This window comes from Stegostoma tigrinum, chromosome 36 (assembly GCF_030684315.1).
Source record: "Stegostoma tigrinum isolate sSteTig4 chromosome 36, sSteTig4.hap1, whole genome shotgun sequence".
NCBI classification, from domain to species: domain Eukaryota; kingdom Metazoa; phylum Chordata; class Chondrichthyes; order Orectolobiformes; family Stegostomatidae; genus Stegostoma; species Stegostoma tigrinum.
The window spans coordinates 18,294,188-18,320,449 of record NC_081389.1 but is presented as its reverse complement, the minus strand read 5'-3'; the positions used below and the strand labels follow the sequence as shown (position 1 = coordinate 18,320,449).

General features: G+C 42.7%; 1 protein-coding gene across 2 annotated transcripts in view; it reads right to left on the bottom strand.

The window, feature by feature from the left end:
• duox (dual oxidase) overlaps positions 1 to 26,262 on the bottom strand; it is a 78,066-nt gene that overhangs the window by 3,835 nt on the left and 47,969 nt on the right. For both annotated transcript variants that reach the window (XM_048520742.2, XM_048520741.2), the window contains exons 24-33: positions 24,463 to 24,641; positions 20,067 to 20,297; positions 17,704 to 17,803; positions 15,913 to 15,962; positions 14,475 to 14,602; positions 12,633 to 12,786; positions 7,393 to 7,625; positions 5,356 to 5,514; positions 2,441 to 2,596; positions 812 to 940 (exon numbers count right to left, since the gene is read on the bottom strand). In XM_048520742.2, the coding sequence (XP_048376699.1) occupies positions 812 to 940; positions 2,441 to 2,596; positions 5,356 to 5,514; positions 7,393 to 7,625; positions 12,633 to 12,786; positions 14,475 to 14,602; positions 15,913 to 15,962; positions 17,704 to 17,803; positions 20,067 to 20,297; positions 24,463 to 24,641 (1,519 nt within the window). The remainder of the gene's footprint in view (positions 1 to 811; positions 941 to 2,440; positions 2,597 to 5,355; positions 5,515 to 7,392; positions 7,626 to 12,632; positions 12,787 to 14,474; positions 14,603 to 15,912; positions 15,963 to 17,703; positions 17,804 to 20,066; positions 20,298 to 24,462; positions 24,642 to 26,262) is intronic.

Sequence of the window (26,262 nt, the reverse complement as noted above, 5' to 3'; positions counted from 1 at the left end):
TTGATGGCCAGAAATTTAAGTCGTTTTGCAGACGAGCCAAAGTTAACATGAGGCAAAATATTTTTACTCAGTTATAAGACTTGGAATGCATCAACTGATACAGTTGATTTAGATTCTATTGTAGCCTTCAAAAGAGATTTGGTTAAATACACTACTTAAAGGATGAAAATTTCTGGGTTGTAGAGAAAAGGCAGAGGAGAAGGTCTAACTGAATTTCCCTTTGCAAGAGTACAGTGCAGGTCTGATGAGCTGAATGGCCTCATTTTATGCTGCATGTTTTAAGATTCTATTCTGTCCATTTCCTCATCCTTTTATTCATTGCAAGTATACAAGCCCTATTGAAAAGGATTAATGAAAAGAGTTCAAAACTCTTAATTCCCTAACCTGAATGAGATGAAAAGAACACTTGATCCTGTGTTTTGCAGTTATAGAATCACTACAATGTGGAAACAGGTAATTCAGCCCATTGAGTCCACACCAATCCTCTGAAGAATGTCCCACCCAGACCCAATCCCTGTAACCCTACATTTCCAATGTCTAACCCAGCTAACCTGCACATCCCTGAACACTGTGGGCAATATGCAATGGCCAATCCACCCAACCCACACATCTTTGGACTGTGGGAGGAAACCAGAGCACCCAGAGGGAACCCAGGCAGAGAACATGCAAACTCCACACAGACAGTTGCCTGAGGGTGGAATTGAACCCAGGTTCCTGGTGCTATGAGGCAGCAGTGCTAACCACTGAGCCACTGTACTGCCCCTTAGATAAGGTGCTACTGTTGTAACACAAAAGCAGATGCTGAACTCACCTCTGGGTGAACTTCCTGCAGTGAGTTGAAGAACGGAACAAATTGGGGTCTTCCAAAGTGAGTGATAGAACGAAGTCCTGTGAATAAGCTTCGGTTCGACACTTTCTGAAAGTGGCGCTCACAGATATACTAAGGGAGATAGAAACGTCAGATATCCATTAATGACATAATGCCTGAAAACCAATAAAATCTCGGGATTGAAAGTGGGAACTTTGCCATGTTTAATTTAGGTAACTATTTTATGGCTATGATTAGTGAAGAAAACTAGTCACAGTTAACCATCAAGTTAACTACCCTCTGTAAGATACTGTGAACATCTTATTGACCTGTACAGTTTGAGCCTTGCAACAGCTGGAATTAATGCTTGACGTTAAATAATAGGGAATTTAAAATGGTCACTAGTGATTAATTAGTCATTTTTTAATATTTAATATTGTGGCGCCGTGGCAGTGTCTCCACCTCTGAATCAGAAGATCTGGGTTCAAGTTGTTCCTATCCAGAAGTGTGTCATAGCATCCTTGAACAGATTGATTAGCAAATGTCTTCGTCAATATTTCACTCCTTCCAGTTTCACAGATTTGTCACCTCAATGCGGTCTGATGTTGCAGGCACTTCCAAGAGTGCTACAACTGGCAAACTGATCTGACAACTGGGCTATGACTCTGTCATGGGTTGGTCCAAATTCAGCAGGTATACCGTAGCCTAGAACTAAGTTGTGTTTGGCTGATGTTCATTTGCCTAGTGTTTCAAGGCACATACAAAAAACAAAGAAAATTACAGTACAAGAACAGGCCCTTCAGCCTCCAAGCCTGCACCAGCAAGCTGCCTGCCACAACTAAAAACCCCTGCCCTGAGGGACTGTATCCCTCTATTCCCATCCTATTCATGTATTTGTCAAAACACCCTTTAAAAGTCACTATAGTATCTGCTTCCACTACCTCCCCTGGCAGTGAGTTCCAGGCACCTCTGTGCAAGAAACTTTCCTCCTACATCCCCTTTAAACCTTGTCCCTCGCATCTTAAACCCATGGCCCCTGGTAACTGACTCTTCCTCCCTGGGAAAAAGCTTCTGACTGTTCACTCTGTCCATGCCCTTCATAATCTTGTACACCTCTATCAGGTTGCTCCCTCAAACTCCATCACTCCAGTGAGAACAACCCAAGTTTCTCCAACCTCTCCTCATAGCTAATGCCATCCATCCCAGGCAACATCCTGGTAAATCTTTTCTGCACCCTCTCCGAAGCCAACACATCCTACTGGCAGTGTGGTGACCAATATGCTATCTGACCATGGCCAAAGGGAACGTCACCATGGTCCTACCAGATCACAGATCTACTCTCTATTAGAGAGAGATGACTGGTTTAACCTGAGGATCACCATGGCTCAGGAGAGGGGAAGAGGTTGAGAAGGAGAGTCCTTCATGGTAACCCCAGGAAGCGAGGGAATTGCCCTCATATGGCTTCCTTTATTCTGCATTAAAAGCCAGCTGTCCAGCCAACCGAGCTGAACCCCTTGGGCGAGAAAGGAATACCATGCAAATAATTTAAAGATTTTCTAGCACCTTGGTGCTTGGCAACTGTTGTGTTGCTGTACACAACTCTCAACGGGATGCGAAGCCACAGTTACTTACCAACATAGTGGTTCTGAGATCAAATTTTTCAGCTAGTTGGGTAATGTAGATATGGACAGAAACCAGATCATTTTTATCGCTCTCCTCGACTTCGCGAATTATATCTGCCATCCATTCGAACTGCCGCTGAGTCCGAGTCACCCAGATAAAATAGACCTAGTGGAGAAAGGGTGAATACACCTCAGTATGTGGAAGGTGGAGGTCGATTTGACGCCAGAAGTGAGAGATTCTAGAGGCAGGAGGAACTGGATAAGTTGTTCTCCTTGGAGTAGAGGAAGTCAGAGAGATGTAGTATGGGTGAAAAATAATGAAATATTTCAATAAATAACTAAGAATCATAGAGAGGTTACAGAACAGAAGGAGGCCACTTGGCCCATCATATCTGTGCTGGCTATTAGAAGGAGCAATTTGTCAAGAGCTACCCATCCCCCAGCTCCTCCAGAGACATTGTGTTTTCTTCTTTTTGATAATAATACAATCTCTTTTGAAAGCCTTAATTAGGCCCCGGCACAGTTTCTGGCTGCACACCCTTCATTCTAACGCTTAGCTGCTTGAAAAAAAGGTGTTTCGCATATTACTTCTACTTCTTTAACCACAGTGTTATTCCTTTTAACCTGTACCCTCTGGTTCCTAATAAAAACCGAAAGAACTGTGGATGCCGTAAATCATGAACAAAAACAAAAATTGCTGGACAAGCTCAGAAGGTCTGGCAGCACCTGTGAAGGGAAAAACAAGAGTTAATGTTTTGGATCCGGTGACCTTTCCTCAGAATGGAACCGAAACGTTAACTCTGCTTTTTCCTGCACAGATGCTGCCAGACGTGCTGAGCTTTTCGAGCAACCGTGTTTTAGCTCTCTGGTTCCCAATCCTTTCACAAGAAAGAATATTTTCTCTCTATCTACGCTGTCTGGATCAGTCATGGTTTTGAAAACTTTGGTCAGATCACTGCAAGGCATTCTATTCTCTAAGATGATTCAGAATTAATGAAAACGAACGGAGATAAATACTTGACAATGTAACATTTTGCAGGGCTTGGGAGAAGGAGCTGGTAATGATTAGGTAGGAGCAAATTACTGCAAATGCTGGAATCTGTACTGAAAACTACAAAGGCTGCAGATCACAGCCTCAATGGAGAGAGATCCAGCTAAGGTTTCGAGTCTGGATAATTCTCATCAGAGCTGAAGTGAAGTGTGGAAGGGAGCAGCATTTATGCTATAGTGGGAGGGGGGGGTGGGGGGGGAAGGTGCTGTGCGAAAGGGTGGAGAGAGCTGGTGGAGAGAAGATGTTGATAGTTCAGATCAAGTGATCAGAATGTGAAAATGGCAGAACAATGGTGTGTCTAACTGCCAGACTGGAAAGAACAGACAGTCAAACTACGGTGGGGGCAGGGGACCTCTTGTCAAAGAACCTTCGTTGAGGTGATATGCTCAATGATCTCTTTCTATGCTGTAAAATTACGTATTTTCTCTACACAAAACAGATGGTACATCAGAAACATCTCAATCATCATAGAATTATAGAATCAAACAACCCCTACAGCGTGGAAACAGGCCATTTGGCCCAACAAGTCCACAAGAGCATCCCACCCACACCTATTCCCCTACCCCTGCATTTCCCATGTCTAACCCACCTAACCTAAACATCCCTGGGCACCACGGGCAACTTCACTTGGCCCAAGTTATAAATTTAGAGTTTGAATTGAAATCACATATGATGGTGTCTAAATCTATCCTTGGACATGCGAGTTCAGAAGACACAGGATATAGTTTTGATTATAATCGTACTGCAATTTAATAATATTTTTTAGGAAGTTAGATTCTAATGTAAATGTAAATTTTGATTTGATTTGATTTATTATTGTCGCATGTAACTAAGTTCAGTGAAAAGTTTTGTTTTGTGTGTAAGACGGGCAGATCATACTACCAAACATACCAAGATCATAGGATAATGGAACAGAGTGAGAAATACAAAACTACAGCTGCAAAGAAGGTGTACAAAGAGCAAGATCAACATTAGATTTGAAATTTAAGAGGAGTCTGTCTTTCAGTGCTGTGAAGGTCTGATTATTTTTAAAACAAGGGTCAGAAAGTCATTCGGAACAGTGAACTAACAGTCTTTCCAAGATATCATATGATTTTAAGCTAAATGACTCAATAAGTAACCTGATGAGAGAATTGGTACTTGTTATTGTCTTTTTTTCTTTCCTGGCAAGAGCAGGAGAGACCAGACACTCAAGTAAGTTGAGTTCGGAAGATTCTTCCCAGCAGAAGGTCAGGTTAACTATTGGCAATTTTGAGATCCACAGAGCTAGAGAGAAGTCTTAATCTGCTTCAGCAGGACAAGTAAATAAGGTTGGAAAAAACAGCCCTTAGATTTTTCTTTAAATATCAGTGAGTTACTCAGTGTATCTCAGGAAGAGATGCTGACAATTGCATGTGGAGAATATGCAGAAAGTTGCTGAAAAGTAACACTTGCAACCTCATCAGTTGAGTAAGAAGTTAAGCAGTAAATTTGGGAATGTTACTTCACTGGGGTTGAGTGTCTGTACATGATATTGCTGGGGAAAAGGGTTGAATCTTCCTATTTTGGTATTTACGATGAGATCTTTTCAAACTGTTATCTATACCTTTGGTTATTATTTGATGTGTTAAGCTTGTTTTCATTTAGTCAAATTATATTGGCAGCCTCTTGTCAATACTGGTCAATATGGTAACCAAACGACAAAATAGAGACTTATGGTCTACCTAGCCATGTTTTACCTTGGAATCTGACTTGTTCAATTTTACCATCATGTGTGATCTTAATGTTAAACAGTGCTTGTTGGAGTCAGAGGTGATTGTTGCCCTCAATCCTACCTCAGTAATAGCAGAACAAGTTTGTAAAAGAGCCTGCAATAGCAGATTTCTCTTGGTTACCTTTTTGCAGGCTATCTTGCTGAACACAGATGACTTGAAGACGAGATCTTTGAGAATTGATGAAAATGGTGTAACGCCAATGCCTCCCCCAACCAGAACAGACACCTCAAATTGGTTCCATTCTTGATGGCCCTCACCAAAAGGCCCATCCAGATATATCTGCAAGGACACAGGAAAGTTTTGTGTCAGTCAGAAAGTATTCAGCATGCTTTGCATTTACTTTGCATTTTGAAAATGTAACTTTTGATCCAGATCCAGACTAATTTTCTTTTTGAAAACTGAAAGAACTGTGGATACTGTAAATCAGTAACAAAAACAGAAGTTGCTGGGAAAGCTCAGGAGGTCTGGCAGCATCTGTGAAGGAAAAAACAGAATTAACATTTAGGGTCTTCCTAACTCTGTTTTTTTTTCCTTCGCAGATGCTGCCAGACCTGCTGCGCTTTTCTAGCAACTTCTGTTTTTGTTCCTAATTTTTTTAAAAAAACTTTTCTCCTTTCGAGGGAGAAGAGCAATGCTGATAAGGTTAGGATCTGATGCCCATCCCTACTTAACCTCACACTGAACTGACTGCTAAGGCCATTTCAGAGGGCAGTTGAGAATCAACCACATTACTGTAAGGCTTGGAGCCACATATAGGCCAGGCTGGGTAAGGATGGCATATCTCCTTCCCTGCAGGTTGTTAGTGCTTCGATGATGGCTGCATGGTACTGTTGCCGAGACCAGCTTATTCCAAATTTATGAACTAATTTTATGTTCCACCGGTTGCCATGCTGGGATTTGAACCCAAGTTCCCAGAACATTAGAAACAAAAACAGGAATTGCTGGAATAGCTCAGCAGGTATGGCAGCATCTGTGGAGAGAAATAAGAGTTAACTCAGTTCCTAGGAAAGGTCACTGTCAACTTCCTGAATCACAATTCAAGTTTTAGTGGGGAAAGCAGGGACATCAGTTTAATTGTGTAGGTCAACCAGAGGGCCAACACTGACTGGGTAGGCTTGGTTAGCATCCTCCTATCCTGTGCTTTTCCATGATCATGAAACTCAGCTGGGAGTTGCCTTGCCACCGCTTCACTAGATTCAGCTTTAAGAGCCTCTCAAGCATTTCATTTTGATAACTTGACATACGCTGTGAGAAACAATGCTTTCGGTAATGGACATGTAGGCTATGGTATCAGAATAAATGTATTACTCTCAAGGCAACTGATGGATCTTAATGTAAACTGAGCACATTAAAATTCCATTAGTGGGTAAGTCATAGATTAAGTATAGAAGACATTTTGGAACAATTTTTACAACATTATGGACGTCACTGTCAATGCTGGTACTAATTGCTCATTCTTAATTGTTGAGATGCGCTGGCATGTCACTGACTTTTGAGTACAATTGCTTGTCTTAGCTGGGTCATTTCAGAGGATAGTGAAATATCAATGCCATTTCTGAGAATCTAGCGATTATATTTAGGCCATGCGGGGTAAGGAGGGTAGGTTTCATTCCCTAAAGGACTAAATAGTTCTCAAAGGCATTCTGTGAGCAACTGGGGATGGGCAATGAAATGCTGGCCAGTGATGCCTACATCAGATTAAAAAATCTAGAACCATCAAGTTGCTCTCCTGATCTGAACTATCACAATAGCTTTCACATTTGCAGACAGTGTATATTTTCAACTGTAACTGCTTTCCCTTTATCTTGATCACATCCAACTTCAAGTTGTGGTCTGCAGTCTGCTTTGGTGACAATGAGGTTTGATATAAATAAATAGTCAGCAGGCACAAATTCAGGAAGCCTGAAATGAAAATGTGTGACTGTTCCTGAATTACACCTTTGCAAATTCTGAAATGACTTCAGGCTCAAAATGTTCAGATGAGATAGGGAGTCTTTCCTGATCGCTGTAGCTCTTTGTGGAACTGCTGTGTGAACATTGGCCACTGAAATAGGCTTTACAATCTTATCCCTTTGCGATAAAGCACATTGATGAATAGCTTCACTGTGAATTCATTGCATTTACTTTCACTTGCTTCTTACTCAATGCTAGTTTTACCTTCGGGTTGCCTCCGAGTTTTCCAACATTCTCTGGTGAGTAAGTTTCTCGTAGCTTTGTCGTCCAGGGCCCCACAGCCCTGATATGGAGGCTGAGAGTGTCTTCGTTTGGGGCCGAGGTCAGTGTGAAAGGATGGTACTCATCAGCGCCCAGGGATATGCATGCGATACGCACCCACTGCCCAGACTTGTACTCAAAGTCCTGGGGCCGTTTAAATTCAAGGTAAGTTACACCTGCAACCAATAAAAGACAAACAGCTCAGTAGCTGGCAGTGAAGCTGGGGCCACTGTTCAAATGTCACTCCCTTGGCTACAAGCCCAGCATAATGTCCTCAGTTCAGGGAAAACGCAACCTCATTGCAAGTTATTCTTCCTTTGATGACTGTGCATCATCTTTTGCAAACACAAACTTGAGTTTTAACGTTGTTAATTATGCTATGTATCTCTTTGTGAATAATGGATAAGATAAAATCTTAAAAATAACTGTTCCTGCCACACAACTCCATAGATAACATAGGTTTACCTCATGTAGTTCGACATTTAGAAGTAAAGTTCCCACAGTCTTACTATCTCATTGGGCTGCTCTCTCAGAAAGAGAATGAGAGAAACATAAAACCATAAGACCATAAGACATAGGAGTGGAATTAAGGCCATTCGGCCCATCGAGTCCACTCCACCATTTAATCATGGCTGACAGGCATTTCAACTCCACTTCCCTGCACTCTCCCTGTAGCCCTTGACTGCTGATGGTTTTACCCAAGGGTCACCATGCCTCAGGTGAGGAGAGAGGATGAGATGCAGAGTTCTCAATGGCAACTTCAGTCAGAGTGGGAATTGAACCCGTGCCAGCACGGTGGCTCAGTGGTTAGCACTGCTGCCTCTCAGTGGCAGGGACCTCAGTTCGATTCCACCCTCAGGCAACTGTCCGTGTGGAGTTTGCATGTGCTCCATGTTTCAGTGTGGGTTTCCCCCCTCAGTCCGAAGATGGGCAGATTAGGTGGATTGGATCTGGGAAATGTAGGGTTACAGAGATGGGGTGGGTCTGGGTGGGATGCCCTTTAAAGGGTTGGTGTAGACTTGATGGGCTGAATAGCCTTCTTCCCTGTTGTAGCAATTCTATGATCTATGCTGTTGGTGTCACCCTGCAATTGCAGCCCAGCTGTCTAAGATAACCAATACCCCCAACCCCATTCCTATGAGGCTTACACTGTCATGGATAATAAATATGGTTTAAGAGTTCAGTCTCAGCCATGTGAGCATTAAAGTAACTTCAATTATTATAAAACCCACCTGATTCTCTATTAGTCTTTAGGGAGGACATGTGCTGTCCTTACCCTGTCTGGACTACATGTGACTCCAGACCCACAGCACTGTTGTTGACTCTTCTCTGCCTGCTGAAATGGTTTAGCAAGTCGCTCAGTTTGTGGACTGTTAGGATTAAGCAATAAATTCTGGCCTTGCTGGCCATAATTACATCCCATTAAAGATTAAAATAAAATTTAACACATTTACCACACTGCAACACATATGTTGCCCAGCATCATTTGTGCCATAACACAGTGTGGAGCTGGAGGAACACAGCAGGCCAGTACGGATCAGAGGAGCAGGAAAGCTGACATTTCAGGTCGGGACCCTTCTTCAGAAAAAGGGTCCTAAACTGAAACATCAGCTTTCCTGCTTCTCTGATCCTTACTGGCCTGCTATGTTCCTCCAGCTCCACACTGTGTTATCTCTCACTCCAGCATCAGCAGTCCTACTACCTCATCGTATGTATCATGTCATGTTATGTATAATCACTATTTATCAACATAATGAGAGACTATCTAAGTTACCAAGCTACAAATGTCACATTTTATCTCACAACCTTGTTTTGTTGGTGCTGCTGCTTATTTAAGGGAGATTGTCATGCAATTAATCATACCACCTTTACATGGTGTGTGATGTTATGTAACGTGTCAATATGATTCAAGTTCTTATCATTACTAAGCAAAGTATATAAAAATGCTCACTAATAAGTACTCAGCATAAAAGTTCCATTGAGCATGTTAGTGATTTATATAGTTTAATTGTAATTGTTCCAGACAAGCTTAGCCCAACCCAGCTCCAGGATATCAAACAACTTGATTTCCCAGGAAAACTGATAAAAGTCTGAAAGTTATGTCAGGCACTTAATGTTGAGTCATAGAGTCATACAACACAGAAACAGATCCTTCAGTGCAACCAGTCCCTGCCGAACATAATCCTATACTAAACTAGTCCCACCTGCCTGCACCTTGCCCATGTCCCTCCAAACCTAGTGTCCTAGCTTGTCCAGCCTCTCCCTATAAGTCAGTCCCTTGAGTTTCGGCAACATCCTTGCAAATTTCTTTTGCACTCTTTCCAGTTAAATAAGATCCTTCCGAGAACAAGGTGACCAAATCTGAACACAATGCTCCAAGTGCAGCCTCACCAACGTCCTGTACAACTGCTACACAATTTCTCAACTTCTATACTCACTGCCCTGACTGATGAAGGCCTGTGTGGCAAAAGCCTTCTTCCCTGACCTGTCTACCTGTGACCCCACTTTCAGAGAACCGTGCATCTGAACTCCATGGTCCCTCTGTTCCACTACACTCCCTAAGGCCCTACCATTCATTACAAAACTTCTACCTGGATTTGACTTTCCAAAATGCAACACCTCACACTATTCCATATTAAACTCCATTTGCCATTTCTCAGCCCACTTCCCCAGCTGATCAAGGTCCTGCTGCAATTTCTGGTAACCTTCCACACTGTCCTCAATACCGCCTATTTCAGTGTAATCCGCAAACTTGCTAACCATTCCTTGTACATTCGCATCCAAATCATCAATATAGATAAGAAATAGCAATGGGCCCAGCACTGACCCCAACGTGTACCACTAGTCACAGGCCTCCAGTCCGACTCTCTGCTTCCTACCATCAAGCCAATTGTGTATCCAATTTGCCAGCTCTCCCTGGATTCCATGTGATCTAACCTTCCAGAGCAGCCTACCATGTGGAACCTTATCAAAGGCCTTACTGAAATCCATACAGACTATGTCTACTGCCCTGCCCTCATCAACCTTCCTGGTCATTTCATCAAAGAACTGTAACAAATTTGTGAGGCATGATCTCCCCACGCACGAAACCGTGCTGGCTACTCCTAGTCAAACTCTGTCTTTCCAAATGCATGTATATCTTATTCCCCAGAGTCTTCTCAAGTAACTTACCTACCACAGATGTTAAGCTTACTGGTCTCTAATTCCCAGGCTTTTCGCTGCAGCCCTTCTTGAATAAAGGCAGTACATTCGCTACCCTCCAGTCTTCATGTACTTATCTCAGTGTCTTTTAATTGCTGTAACTGTACCCATATCTACCACTTCTTCAGGATATGTCATTCTACATGTGAACCATTCCATGTAAAAAAAATCGCCCCTCATGTCTTTTTTAAATTGTTCTTTTCTCACCTTAAAAACTTGCCCCCTAGTCTTGAAATCCCCAATGCTAGGGAAAAGCCACCTACAATTACAACTATCTGTACCCTTCATTATTTTATAAAACTCTATAAGATCACCTCTCAACCTCCCTTCAAAGACATTTGGCCTTACACACACATGACCAATTGTGTTCTTGCAAGCTTGAAGTACAGGAGACTAAAGTTGAGAGGGAAAGCTTTGGTCTTCTGATGTCTATGTGAATAGCAGAGTGGGACAGGTTCAGGCAGCAGAAAGGGGAAGAGATAGGAGTGGGTGATGAGATGAGATGAGATCACCATGACTGACCAGAGACCATCAGAGACATTATAGCATGTGGCCCATTGAGTTTAGTCAGTCCCTTGTTCTATCCCTAGAACCCTGCCAGTTCACTTCCCTCTCGGTCCAATTTTATTTTGAAGTTGGAGAGGAGGTTGAAATGAGGGTCAAGAAGATCTCCGTAGTCTCATATCTCCGAGTGTAGGCAATCAGGGACTTTGATGGAGCAACAAGCATCAAGTTTTGAGAACAGAGAGGAGTTAGATTTACTTGAGGTGATATTATGCTTGATAAAACTATATCTTGACAAACCCTATTTACTGATAGCCATTTGTGCAGGATGTGAGGGAGAGGACTCAAAGGTGACATTGTGGCGTGTCACAAATATGGGTCGTGATCCCCTGATCCCCTGTAGGGGTAGGGTGATTTTTGGAGCTCCAAAGTGGTAATGGTTGTTGTGGAGTCCAGAATAAGTGAATTGTACTCTGTAAAAGCAGCTTCAGTGAGTCACAATAAGGCAAGGCGTTTGGATCCTGCACAGGCGCAATATTTTTTGCTCAAGGCATCACAAAAAGAAAAGAGATCCTTTCAGTCTTCTACCAAACATGGTGGTGTGAACCAGAGGTGGCCATTTTGCCCGTCAATCTTGGTTTGCCAATCTATCGGATCAAGAATGAGAGGTGATCTTGGTGAAGCAAAACAATTAACAGCGTCAGTGCTGGGAGCATGTTTCCCTTCATGGGAGAGCCTGGACCAGAGGGCACAGTCTCAGAATAAAGGGCATCAATTTCAGACTGAGATGAGGAGGAATTTCTTCTCTCGGAGAGTTGTGGGTCTTTGGAACTCCTTGCCACAGAGAGATATGGTGCAGAGTCCCTGTGTAGGTTTAAGGCTGAGATAGACAGATTCTCAGTCAGTCAGGGAATCAAGAGTTATGGGGAATTACAAGAAGGTGGATGTGATGAATATCAGATCGACCACATATCTATTGAATCAAGGGGCCAAATGCCCTACTCCTGTTCCTATTTCTTATGGACTTATGATGCACATCTCAATCTATCTGTAATCTCCCCGAATCCTTCGCCAAACAAAAATTCAATTTTGAAGTTTTCCATGCAGACCTTTGGGGAGACAAAAACAGAAATCACTGGAAAAGCTCAGCAAGTCTGGCAGCATCAGTGGGGGGAATCAGAGTTAACGTTTCGTGTCCTCAGAATACAGCTTTTTGAAATGGACGTTCTGTATTCCTGTTACACTTTGAGTGAAGAAGTTTTGTCATGTCACCTATTGCATGGCCGAGCTCTTGTATTAAGGCCCTTTCCTTGGCCTGCATTCCTCAATTGAAGGATATTGCTTCTCTCTAATTTACCAAATCCTTTGAAAACTTCAGACAAGTCAATGCTTAACCTTTGATACATGACTAATCTTTTCAACCTCTTCTCAAGAGCTTTGTCCAACGCCAGGGAAGATAACACTTTGCACTTTGGTACCTGAGGGCAGCAAATCAGCCTTGACAACTGTGACTTCTTTCTTCTTCCTGCTAAGACTGATGAGTTTGTCACACAAGTAGATAAGTCCAGGTGCAATGAAGTACAAATAGAAACTCTGTTGCTGAATCAGATTCGAACTCCCATGAATGAGTATCTGCAAGAGACACAGAGATGAAATGGAGTGCTAGGAATGAACCCTGAAGGCCTGGGTTTGCACAATCTGTCAGTTAACATCGGGAGTGTGAGTGGGAGGGGATTTGGGGGTGTGGGGGAGAAGAAAAATCCATGTCCGTTCTATGCCCTTGAGATGGAGCTGCCTTCCTGAACAACTGCAATGCATAAGATGTAGGCCAAGCTATGGAGCTGTTGAGGACGGAGTTTCAGGAGTTCTACACAACAGTGTTGAAGGATCAACTGAAAGGGTTACAAGCCCCACAGGGGATTGTTAAACAGAAGTAACCAAATTTACTGAACAATATCATTCCCCCAAACTTACCAACAAGCTCACGCTACATGTAGTTTTCATTTTAAAACAAATTCCTGTAAATTTATTGTGAATTGACAGGGAAATTGTGGTCTGCATGAACAATAAATTACACATAGAATAGCTGATACAACAAAGATCATCTCACATCATTGCATTACTTCCAGGTCAAAGGCCACCAACAAACATCTGTAAGTCAGGATGGTGTTCAGTCAAAGGAATATCTGTTGCCCTTAATCTTCATGAGTTGCTCTTTTCTCACCACTCCAGTTCAACATAAGAAACAGGAGCATGATATGGACCACTTCGTATCTTGAGTCTGCTCTACCATTCAGTAATTTCATGGCTGATCTGATCATGGTTTTAACTGTACTTTCTTGCCCATCTCCATAATCCTAGGCTTCCATGTAGAGTGAAAATATGTCCAATGCAACCTTGAATCTGATTCAAGTTGATTTACTATTGTCGCATATACCTAGCTACAATGAAAAGTTCTGTTTTGTGTGCAGTACAGGCAGCACGCAGAATCCCTACAGTTTGGAAACAGGGAAGCCCACACCGACTCTCCAACGAGCAAACCACCCAGACTCACCACACCCCACCCCCAACCCTGTACCCTGCATTTCCCATGGCCAATCCACCAAACCTGCACATCTTTGGACTGTGGGAGGAAACCCACACAAACACAGGGAGAAGGTGTAAAATCCACACAATCACCCCAAGACGGGAGTTGAACCCAGGTCCCTAGCACTGTGAGGCAACAGTGCTAACCACTGAGTCATCATGCCATCTGATACAAAGTACATTAGGGTAATAGAACAGAGTGAGGAATACAATGTTACAGCTGCAGAGAAGGTGCACAAAGAGCGAGCTCAACATTAAATTTAAAATTTGAGATATCCATTTGGATGTCTAATAACAGTGGGGAAGAAGCTGTTCTTGAATCTATTGGTTTGTATCTTCAAGCTTTTTGCATATCTTGTGCACAATGGAAAAGATTAGAAGAGATTATAGCTGGGGTGGGAGGCATCTTTGAGAATGTTGGCTGCCTTCCTGAGGCAGCGAGAAGTCTCAATGGAGTCAAGGGATGGAATTCATTGGATAATAAAAAGGTGGAAAGATTTGAAATTAAGTTAAAGGCTCGTGATTATTTTAGGAGTGGTAACAGCTGTAGAAGTTCAAGATGATGTTCCAACCACCATTTTTTCAAGCTAAACCGATAAGCAGTAGGTATTGCCGATAAATTACAATAAATGACAGCCATATCACAAAGCTGAATTTTGAAAAGGTAATCGTGATGGGAGCAGTGAAGTCACCTTTGCAAACACACGGGGCTGTTCGAATATGAACATAATTACCAGAATGTACAGGATGACGTATAGGTGGTGAGTCACCCAGAAAGCTCGGAAGCTCATCCGACGGAGCTGGCGCGAGGCAAACACATACATAATCGCCATGACGACAAGAATTAGCACGCCGCTCATTCCTAAAACATCAAGCACAATATTACATTCTCTCCCACTGCTCCCTCAACTCCTACACAGTGTCCTACATTCATCAGTTCCCTTCTCAAAACCATATGCGGTCTCTAGACCAATTTTATGAAATGGTCTCGCACACATTGACATGGGGGCATTGTAAGAACAAATTTTACACTGAGCTGTGTGGGGAATATTTACAGCTGGAATCCAAAAATATGCTCAAATAGAGATTTTTAAGGATGATCTTGAAGGGGGTAAAGAAACAAAGTTTTAGAGAGGGAATTCTAGAATTTAAAGTTTGGCCTTTCAAAGTTTCCAGTCACCTTTAATGGTTGGTGAATTATAGAATACTTATGTGATATCTGTGATTAAACAAGTGTAATTTATTAATATTATGGTATGATTTTCTGAGTTTGGATTTCATTCTAGTGACATATGGGTATTGATTACTTATGTGAAGAGATTCCTCTAAAATGGAGCAAGGTCAGCAAGTCCTTCATGAACAGTGACATAATCACTGTTACGTGGGGGCTTACGTAAACCCCTCAAGTGTTAATGGAACGAAATGTTTAAACTGTGGAGTTCATGACTAATAAGGCCATTAGCTTTGCATTCAGCTCAGAATCAAGTATTCTTTTCAGTTGAGTTCAGAATATAATTTGTCTCCTAGAAAGGAGATTTTCAGGAAATCAGTCACCCTAGCAGACATTAATTTGTGCAGCTTCCCAAACCATGAGAGTTTGGTTAGAAGTCTGTGGGTTACTAGAACAAAGAAACATTAGGCTTTCAGATTTGTGGAACTGTTGATGTTGGCAGATTGGAAAAAGATTCATTGAATTGCCTCCATTATCGAAAGCCAATGCCATGTCAGGAGTTGGTTAAGTAAAACTCTAAAGAGTTGCAGTAGGAACATAATTTCTCTGGATTGAATTTATGAAATGGATAGAATTAGGAAACAGGTGGGGAATTTGTTTCACTGATTTTTAAGATCTCTTATGCAATAAACCTCTGTTCTCTTGGTAAAGAAAGTCCATGGCCTCTTGTGACTATGTTTTGGAGAATACCAGAGCCTATGGTTCTGGTGGGATACTCTGAAATCTGATGTGTCCGGTTGTAACATCAGCTGAGATTAGAACAGTCGTAAATTCTGAAGTTAATGCACAGTTCAAAATGTTCTATGCATTGGAATTCATGTTCCCTTTTTTATGTACAAAAAGAATACACTGAATGTCATGTGGTCAAGTGGTCATTGACGAAATCATCCCTCTTTATGGTGATATTCTGATCATTCAGAAGCTGGAATGGTCTCATTTACCTGGAATGGTCTCAAAGAACCACCAGTAGTATTTTTGTGGGACCTCTGATCTGCAAGACAATAAGAAAATGATGCATGTAAATTTGAATTTGGGTTTTCTGCATCTCCCTTGACACACCAGTCACTAGCAACGTGCCTCTTGTCATAATCTGTGGCTACATTATTGTCTGTTTCACACATCTCTGCGGAAGCTTCAGTCTAATGAGGCCGGATTTTTTCACATCAATCCTGAGAAGCCAAGTAATACCTTGGTTTAATCTTTCCTTTCAGAAGACAGCACCTGCAACAGTTTCAGATTGAAACATGTCTGAAAATCACTTGGGAATGTTTCATCTATCACAAGGCCTGGACGGCATTTACCTTCTAGCTTCGGAATTTCAGTGCAATCATGTGAAGGAAAATTGCTGACTAAATCAGGCTAGAGCTTCCAATGTTGTCAAATGAACCTGTACCAAAAATCACCCTTTCAGAATGAATTGTTTCGAAACAGAGCTGTGCCTTATCCCAGAGAGATTGAAGGTTTGAAACCGATTTTAAGTTGTAAATGGAGTGTTTCATTTATTTTGGAATTCAAACCATTTGTACCTTCTTCTTCAGTTGTCTGCTTGAAAGTAAGTCTGGCTCACAACATCATTACCTACCTCCAGCACATGTACAGCAAGGAGACAGGTCCAAATCCACCCCCCAGTGGGAATGGGGATTGAACCCCATGCCATTGGTAACAATCCGATCTACACTAGCCAAGCAGCATCCAAGAAGCCAGGAGCTTTGGATCATGATGATAGAGTCTCCTATGTTCTATTCATCATACAGCTGACCAGGAATCTCTCCTGCTTTTACCACCCACTATAGGTCTGCTTTGGAAGAATTTGCAGTTTGATCCTCAGCCTGTTTGTTCATGTATTGGATGCATTTTCCTTGTCCATCAAGTCCTGGAATGGGACTCGAACCTGGAGCTCCTGGCCCAGAGGCTGGGGCGCTATCCACTGCTACGACAAAGCATTCTTCCTATCTTGTGTCGGTAGCTTGGCAACTTTTCTCTGGAGAGCTGGTGCTACTTTAGGTACCACTTCAGAATCTAGCTGTTTGGACCAGAGTATGACTCCACATTCACCCAGACTCAATCCAGTTCAGGTTACCTCATTAAGGCAGATAATGGGGAGAAAGCTTCATAGCTCAGTCAAAATGTGCTGAGACACATTTTGCATTAAGGTGCATGGATGCAGAGATGGCGGTGCTGTCAGAACAGTGTTAGCACTGACAGTCTTTGCTCTGTGGAATTTAGAGGGTGTCAGTGACCGATATGAATTGTAATCCAGTCTGGTTCGCTCTACTGCAATTAGATTTTTAACAGTGAGACATTCAATTGTCATATGCAGCTCATGCAGATCAAGAATTTTAATGTCTGTGAAAAAGAAAACCAAGAATAATTTAATTGTTAATTATAAGGCCCGGGATTGAGAATGCGCTGGTGATGTGCACAGATCAATATTACGGAATTGGTAGATTCCACTGCCAATAGGGGCCCAGTCAATAAGAAGCTTGAGACTATAAGGCTTCCTTTGATCTCTAATCCAGTTTTCTACAATAGCAGCTTTGTCCAATGTGTCCGCACACTGAAGCCGCCCCATCTTGCGTGCGCCCTGCCTCTTTATTTTTGATGCTGGCCTCCCTCACTTGCTTGGCCAGTTATAAACACTTGGCCATTCACTGAAACCCAAGTCAGCTGATCAGAAGCCTTTCCGAGGGTCAAAGGCGTTTGGCACTGAGGAGATGCAATCTGGAACTTACCCATCATCGAAGAACACACTGGGAAACAGGCAGGCAAGGCTGCTTAGGGAGCTGACACAGAACGAGTAGACATTCACACCATGTCCAGCACTGTGAAAAACTGGGGGAATCAAGAGAAATGTCACCATAATAAATAAGTGATTCATTTACAACCTTCATACAATGTAATGAAGTTATCTGTGCCCCAGGGGTCTTCTCCCTCCTCCGTGAGAGATGACTGGTGGTTGTTTAACCTAAGGGTCACTACGCCTCAGGTGAGGGGGAGAGGTGTCACTGTCAGTGTCACTCTGTATTGAGTTCTAACCATCCAAGCTAACTGACCTCTTGGCCACATGTAATGCAATAAACATACACTGCAATGCCATATTCCTGCAATATGCTGGGATATTTCCTGCATAAGTGAGCTAAGTCTTCATTATAATTATTAACCAAGAAACAAACAGCTTGAAAGGATACATCAAATGGATTAGGTGAGTAATCTGGAAGATATATCCAAACACACAAACATAAACTAGGTGCAAATGTAGGCCATTCAGCCCTTCAAGTCTCCTCCACCATTTTATAAAATCAAAACTGATCTGATTGTGGCCTCAACTCCACCTTTGTCTCTGCTGCCTAGAGCCTTTGAGTCCCTTGTTAATTTAGAGCTATCTAACTTAGCCCTGAAAATGTGTTCAATGATTTGTTGATGTCTTCTCCAAGCCCCTCTTTACAGGTGAATCATTCTGAACCCTCCCTATTGCCTTTATCTCTTGTAAATGAAGTGGATCTTATTTGGAAACCTTCCCTAGTAGCAGGAATTATTAGCCATGTTCCATTGGACCTTCGAGCCTAGCTACTGGAAATCTCTTGCCTTCTTCTGAAACTGCACTTTGGGTTAAAGAGTATTTACTGATCTCAAAGTTTCCTTCAGTAATAACATGTGGTCTGTAAATGTCTACAGCTTTGTACAACACTTAAATATCAGAATCTTCACGCTGCAGAACAATGACACAGGATGTACAACACAGCGAGGGGCTGTTTGGTACATCGGGTCTTTATCTTCTCCTCATCTCACTATATTCTTCCAATCATTTCTTTTTCATTTGGCCATATTGGCTAGAATGTTGTTGAAAAGGAACACATTTTAGCAAAAATGCTTTGTTTAGCAGTCATCAGGACAAACACAAGAATACCAAATTTTGACCAATTGCAACAATTGACATGACAGGAGAAAAAGGAGCTGCTTGATTGGGAAGTCAACACTCATTGGCTATGATAATAAAATGTGAGGCTGGATGAACACAGCAGGCCAAGCAGCATCTCAGGAGCACAAAAGCTGACGTTTCGGGCCTAGACCCTTCATCAGAGAGGGGGATGGGGAGAGGGAACTGGAATAAATAGGGAGAGAGGGGGAGGCGGACCGAAGATGGAGAGTAAAGAAGATAGATGGAGAGAGTATAGGTGGGGAGGTAGGGAGGGGATAGGTCAGTCCAGGGAAGACGGACAGGTCAAGGAGCCCTCCCTACCTCCCCACCTACACTCTCTCCACCTATCTTCTTTACTCTCCATCTTCGGTCCGCCTCCCCCTCTCTCCCTATTTATTCCAGTTCCCTCTCCCCATCCCCCTCTCTGATGAAGGGTCTAGGCCCGAAACGTCAGCTTTTGTGCTCCTGAGATGCTGCTTGGCCTGCTGTGTTCATCCAGCCTCACATTTTATTATCTTGGAATTCTCCAGCATCTGCAGTTCCCATTATCACTCATTGGCTATGGCATTGTTGAAAAACAGGAATCTACAGGCTCCCCAAAACTCTTGGCTAGTTAAAAACATATGAAGGGTTTGAACATATATCTGATGTTTATAGAGAATGGGTCATTTTGCATGTCAGTTCCAGCAAGTACAAATAAGTTTCATTCTGAATTTGACTGATTATGCTAAATTGTTCATGCGGCTATTGGCACACTTGTGATTGTTCAGTAATTATCACCGAACCACGGAGTCACATTGAGGAGTAGACATTTTGATTTGTGTTTTCTAAACAGGTGGTGGCTGAGTACAATCTGTTCTCTGTCAATTGTGAACTGTAGGTGCATGCTGTTTGATTCAAACAGTTAATTACTGTCACAGATGGCTTACATACAGGCATCACAGTGGCATGGAAACTCATAACATCATTCAGTTGTGTGGTAACCAGAACACTGAGAGCACATCTCTCTTTCTTACTCTTTTCTCTCTTATGCACTTTCACCTCAAATACAATTGACTACCTCTCGAAGCTGCCTTTCAGTCAGTGAGTTACAGGAATATAATGTCATCGTGAACCCCACAGCTTAGGGACAAACCAGGGACAATCCTAACGACGACACAAAGAAAGCAAACTAACTTGCGAGTACAACAGCCGACATCGCAATCCAACGATGAAAGTCCACAGCAGCGTCAAAGGGAATGTAACGGTTGAGGAAGGTTTCACGCAGGAAAGTGATGAGGTTACGACACATCGTAAGGAGGATGTAGGAGTACATGAAGGAGACACTGGCTGCTGAACCACGTGATATGATAATGCCAACGTATGTTGTTTGTGGGATCCCAGTTGTTTCTGCACTGATTGCATAGTCTAGACAGGAGAGAAAAATTAATTATTTTCCTACGGTTGAAGGTACAAATATAATCAGCATCGATTACAGCTTCAAATAAACAGGCTTGAGCAGACAAGGCTTCACTATTTCATAATTCCAAAAGACCTGAAGATTTGTTTGCCTATCTTAAAAAGAGACGCCTAAAAATGATGAGTACCTACTTCCCATCGTACAGTCCCTGATTCCAATTTCTGCGATATTTAATTTATAAATGTCAAGCAACAATATCAGCTGTGAGTAAATTACAGAAAACCTCAAGAGCAGAAAGAAAAACCAAATCTATGATTTCTGCAATTTCAATCTTCATTGATTTAACATAAATTAGATTAATTGCTTGGAAAAGCATCAGAAAATCTACTGTCACTATCCATAGCTCCAAAGTACAAAAACCATGTTAAGAAAGGTGTTGATTGTCAATCTTGAGGAACATACACTGACATTACTATGGGGAAATAATGTCTATCTCCCATATCACACCGTTAAAAGTCAGATAATGACAATGCCTTGTATGAACCATAAACACTGTTCACTGCACACAAGTTGCATTCTGGTATCAGACTGGTTGCAATTTTGTTTGCTGTGTTTTGGGATTTAATATTTAATTCCAGGTAAAATGAAGGGAAGATGAAGTCAAATACTGGAAAAGCTATAGTTCGAGTGCTTTAGATGGGTCAGTTTTTGTCCAGTGTGTGCAGGAGGGCTTCCTGACACAGTATGTAGATAGGCCAACAAGAGGCGAGGCCACATTGGATTTGGTACTGGGTAATGAGCCTGGCCAGGTGTTAGGTTTGAAGGTAGGTGAGCACTTTGGTGATAGCGATCACAATTTGGTCACGTTTACTTTAGCGATGGAAAGGGGATAGGCATATACCGCAGGGCAAGAGTTATAGCTGGGGAAAAGGCAATTTTGAGGCAATTTGGCAAGACTTAGGATGTTCAGGATGGGGAAGGAAACTGCAGGGGCTGGGCACAATTGAAATGTGGAGCTTGTTCAAGAAACAGCTAATGCGTGTTCTTGATAAGTATGTATCTGTCAGGCAGGGAGGAAGTGGTCGAGTGGGGGAACTGTGGTTTACTAAAGAAGTTGAATCTCTTGTCAAGAGGAAGAAGGAGGCTTATGTAAAGATGAGGCATGAAGGCTCATTTAGGGTGCTTAAGAGTTACAAATTAGCCAGGAAGGACCTAAAGAGAGAGCTAAGAAGAGCCAGGAGGGGGACATGAGAAATCTTTGGCAGGTAGGATCAAGGAAAACCCTAAAGCTTTCTATAGGTATGTCAGGAATAAAAGAATGACTAGAGTAAGATTAGGGCCGGTCAAACACAGTAGTGGGAAGTTGTGCAGGCACTCCAAAGAGCTAGGAGAAGCACTAAATACAGGCTATTAGACTAGACGGGACTGACGTTCATAAGGAGGAGGTGTTATCAATTCTGGAAGGTGTGAAAATAGATAAATCCCTGGGGCTGGATGGGATTTATCCTAGGATTCTCTGCGAAGCTAGGGAGGAGATTGCAGAGCCTTTGGCTTTGATCTTTATGTCATCATTGTCTATAGGAATGGTGCCAGAAGACTGGAGGATAGCAAATGTTGTCCCCTTGTTCAAGAAGTGGAGTAGAGACAACCCTGGTAATTATAGACCAGTGAGCCTTGCTTCAGTTATAGGTAAAGTGTTGGAAAGGATTATAAGAGATAGGATTTATAATCTTCGAGAAAGGAATAATTTGATTAGGGATAGTTAACACGGTTTTGTGAAGGGCAGGTTGTGCCTCACAAACCTTATTGAGTTCTTTGAGAAGGTGACCAAACAGGTAGATGAGGGTAAAGCAGTTGATGAGGTGTATGTGGATTTCAGTAAAGCATTAGATAAGGTTCCCCACGGTAGGCTATTGCTGAAAATTTGGATTCATGGGATTGAGTGTGATTTAGTGGTTTGGATCAGAAATTGGCTAGTTGGAAGAAGACAGAGGGTGGTGGTTGATGGGAAATGTTCATCCTGGAGTTCAGTTACTGGTGGTGTATCGCATGGATCTGTTTTGTTTGTCATTTTATAAATGACTTCGATGAGGGCGTAGAAGGACGGGTTAGTAAACTTGCGGATGACACTAAAGTCAGTGGAGTTGTGGATAGTGTGGAAGGATGTTGCAGGTAACAGAGGGACATAGATAAGCTGCAGAGCTGGGCTGAGAGGTGGAGTTTAATGCGGAAAAGTGTGAAGTGATTCACTTTGGAAGGAGTAACAGGAATACAGAGTTCTGGGATAATAGTAAGATTCTTGGTAGTATGGACGAGCAGAGGGACCTCGGTGTCCATGTACATAGATCCCTGAAAGTTGCCACCCAGGTTGATAGGGTTGTTAAGAAGGCGTACGGTGTGTTAGATTTTATTGGTAGAGGGATTGAGTTTCGGAGCTGTGAGGTCATGTTGCAGCTGTACAAAACTCTGGTGCGGCCGCACTTGGAGTATTGTGTACAGTTCTGGTCGCCGCATTATAGGAAGGATGTGGAAGCATTGGAAAGGGTGCAGAGGAGATTTACCAGGATGTTGCCTGGTATGGAGGGAAGGTCTTATGAGGAAAGGCTCAGGGAATTGAGGCTGTTTTCATTAGAGAGAAGAAGGTTAAGAGGCGACTTAATAGAGACATACAAGATGATCAGAGGATTAGATAGGGTGGACAGTGAGAGCCTTTCCCTCAGATGGTGATGGCTAGCACAAGGAGACATAGCTTTAAATTGAGGGGTGATAGATATAGGACAGATTTCAGAGGTAGGTTCTTTACTCAGAGAGTAGGAAGGGCGTGGAATGCCCTGCCTGCAACAGTAGTAGACTCGCCAAGTTTAAGGGCATTTAAATCATCATTGGATAAACATATGGTTGCTAATGGAATTGTGTAGGTTAGATGGGCTTCAGATTGGTTTCAAAGGTTGGGGCAAATCAGGGGCTGAAGAGCCTGTACTGCTCTGTAATGTTCTATGTTCTATGCAGGCTGGTTTATAACAAGCCTGAGTGATTTGGTTGTTAGAGATAAAGGAGGTTCCAGATTGTCTCACTGGGAAGAAGGTGCAAATTATTTATCTGGGGAAATCCTCAGTCTGTCCACTGTAAGTATACAGGCCAACATTATGAACATCTGACAGAGTGCGTCCCTAAAGTTCCAGAGAAATGTAGGCAATCTTGGCTTATAAACATTGTACTTTAAACTAACTATTTACTTAAAAGATAAAAGATAGTTGGGTGTCAAAGATAACTAGTCCGTATTTCTACCTGGACACAAAGCTCAGGTAATTCGCATTGCCATTGTGCTGTGCACAGCTTTGTGTGTTCTCTTTATCAGCTGTGAACAGTATGGTTTTGTATTTAAGAAATGTGTGTTTGCTAGCCCCAAGAGTGTAGAGGCCCGAATCAAATGATTTCAGCAGCAAGCTACTGTGATCTCAGGACATATGTACTTAGAGAGTTTTCTCCTTCTTCCTTTACTTGTCACCTGAAAGAATCAAGCCATGGTAAATAAATCTTCATCCTTGTATCTGAACAATACAACTGTGCTACAGCCTAAGGTGATCCTTAAACAACACTATCATGAGAGTAGGAGAGGTAGTAGGAACTATCAGGAGAGTAGCTAGCTAGGATTAATACGTATAATTTTACAGCACAGAAACAGGCTTTTGAGCTCAACGTGTTTTCACCACGTTTGTTTTATTCATTCACAGAATGTGACTGTAACTGACAAGGCTAACAGCGTTTACTGCCCATGTCTAATTGCTCTTGAAAAGGTGCTGGTGAGACAAATTCAAGAGCCACCACATTTCATGTGCTGCAGTACAGCCCAGTTCGCTGTCGAGGAGTGAGTTCCTGGATTTTGACCCAGTGACGCTGAAGGAACAATAATACATTTCCAAGTCAGCAGCTTGGAGGGGAGCTTGCAGAAGGTAATGTCCCCATATACCTGCTGCCATTGTCCTTCTAGGCCATGGGTTTGGAAGACAGCATCTTGGTGAGCTGTTGCTTCCTCAAATGTTACTTGTCTAACCCGATCAAACACCCCTTGCTTTGTTATCTCACTTGCCCTTCAATGCATCTTCGTTCTTTATTTCATTGGGATCCAGAGTTCCAAGTCAACCCAACGAGACATTGGAAGCTGGTACTTACGATAAGCTCGTTCCACAAACACGCCAGCTGCTATACCATAGAAGATCAGAACACAAACTATGTGGCGTCGATAGTTCTCAATGAATCGCTTAAACTGTTGAACTTTCTGGTGCACTTTGCTCCGGTTGTACTTTTCCCGTTTCGCTTCAGTGTAGGGTCTGGGGCGATGGTAAGGAGATCTGCAAGAAGTTTTAAAATAGCACATTATTATTTTTGCTTGTTCTGTTGATCTGCCTGGTTTGTCTCCTTCCTTGCTGATCCATTTTATTTTCCTCCCTCTTCTCCTGAAGACCAGAGACAGTTAAAGTTCTGCATTTGGTGGCTGCTCTTCAGCAGATGGACATTCTCCAGGACTGAGCTCGGGCCACTATGACACTGTACTATTCGACTCTGGGGTACATTTGAAGAGTTCACATCTACCTCTGAGGCTTTTCTCATTTAATTTCAGTGCCCCTGCATTTTTCAGGGGCTATAGAGGACTAGCAATGAAGAGAAGAAAGCCTAACCAGTATACCCTCAGCATAGACCTATGGGTGAGGTCCTGGGTGCCTGATACTAAGCCAGCAGTTCCAAGCTGAAGACTCACCACAGGTTGAGATGGCCAAAGGAGGTGTGTTCATGTTGTGGCTAAACAGACTGAGAACCTGTAATTCCTTCCAACAAACACCCAAATGAAAGTCACTGAGATTTCCAATTCACAGAGAAATTGAAGCATCTACCATCCCTATCCATATCTAAAGTCTCTTGTTGCCACAGCAACACAGTCACAATTTTGTAAGTTTAAAAAGTAATTGATACTCAAGGCAGCACAGTGGCTCAGCGGTTAGCACCACTGACTTGCAGTGCCAGGGCTCTGGGTTCAATTCCACCCTCGGGCTGTGTGGAGTTTACCCTGTGTTCTCCCTGTGTCTGCGTGTGTTTTGTCCAGGTGCTCCAATTTCCTCTCACAGTCCAAAGATGTGCAGGTTAGGGTGGATTTGCCATGGGAAATTGCCTGTGGTATCCAGTGACAAGCAGGCTGGGTGGGTTAGCCAATTGAAAATGTGGGGTTACAGGGACAGAGGAGGGAGGTAGGTCTGGGTGGGATGGTCTTCAGAGGGTCAGTGCAGACACAATGGTCCAAAAGGCCTCTTTACACACAGTAGGGATACTATGATTCATCAAGTGATCACAGCCAACAATCTGAAATTTGAGTTCTTCATAGAATCCCAGGAAGTTTACGGCAGAGAAAAAGGGCCATTTGGTCCATTGTGAACATGCCAGTGAAAAATTGAACCCCCTCCCCTCCCCGAACCCCAATCCCTCTTACTAACGTTCATGCGTAGTGCCATAGGTTATGGGACTTTGGGTTCACCACCTTTCAGGCACTTACAGACAGATATCTACCACATTCTGGGTTGAAAAAAATAGACATGAAAAAGTAATACATAATAATTGGGAGAAAGCCGAGACACCTAGATATGGATGGTGATGAGAGAGGTCCATTTTCTTTCCAGCATGTGGCTGACCAGGAATATCTTGTGTTCTTACTCACCTATCGCTGGATAGGTGTTTGTTAGAAGGACTTCCAAGTTGGTCTGAGCCTGTTTGATGACCTTTTGGACACACGCTCCTTGACCATCCTGTATTGGGGTGGGACTTGAACTTGAAGCTTCAGAGTCAAGGCAACTACCCTGTGCCAGAAGACCCTTACTTCCTCTTCAGTGCTCAGCACTCTCCCATTGATTGTCCATTCCTTTACCTTCTCTGACCTTCCCAAATGCATCACCTTGCAGTTCTCTGAGTTGAATTCCATTTGTC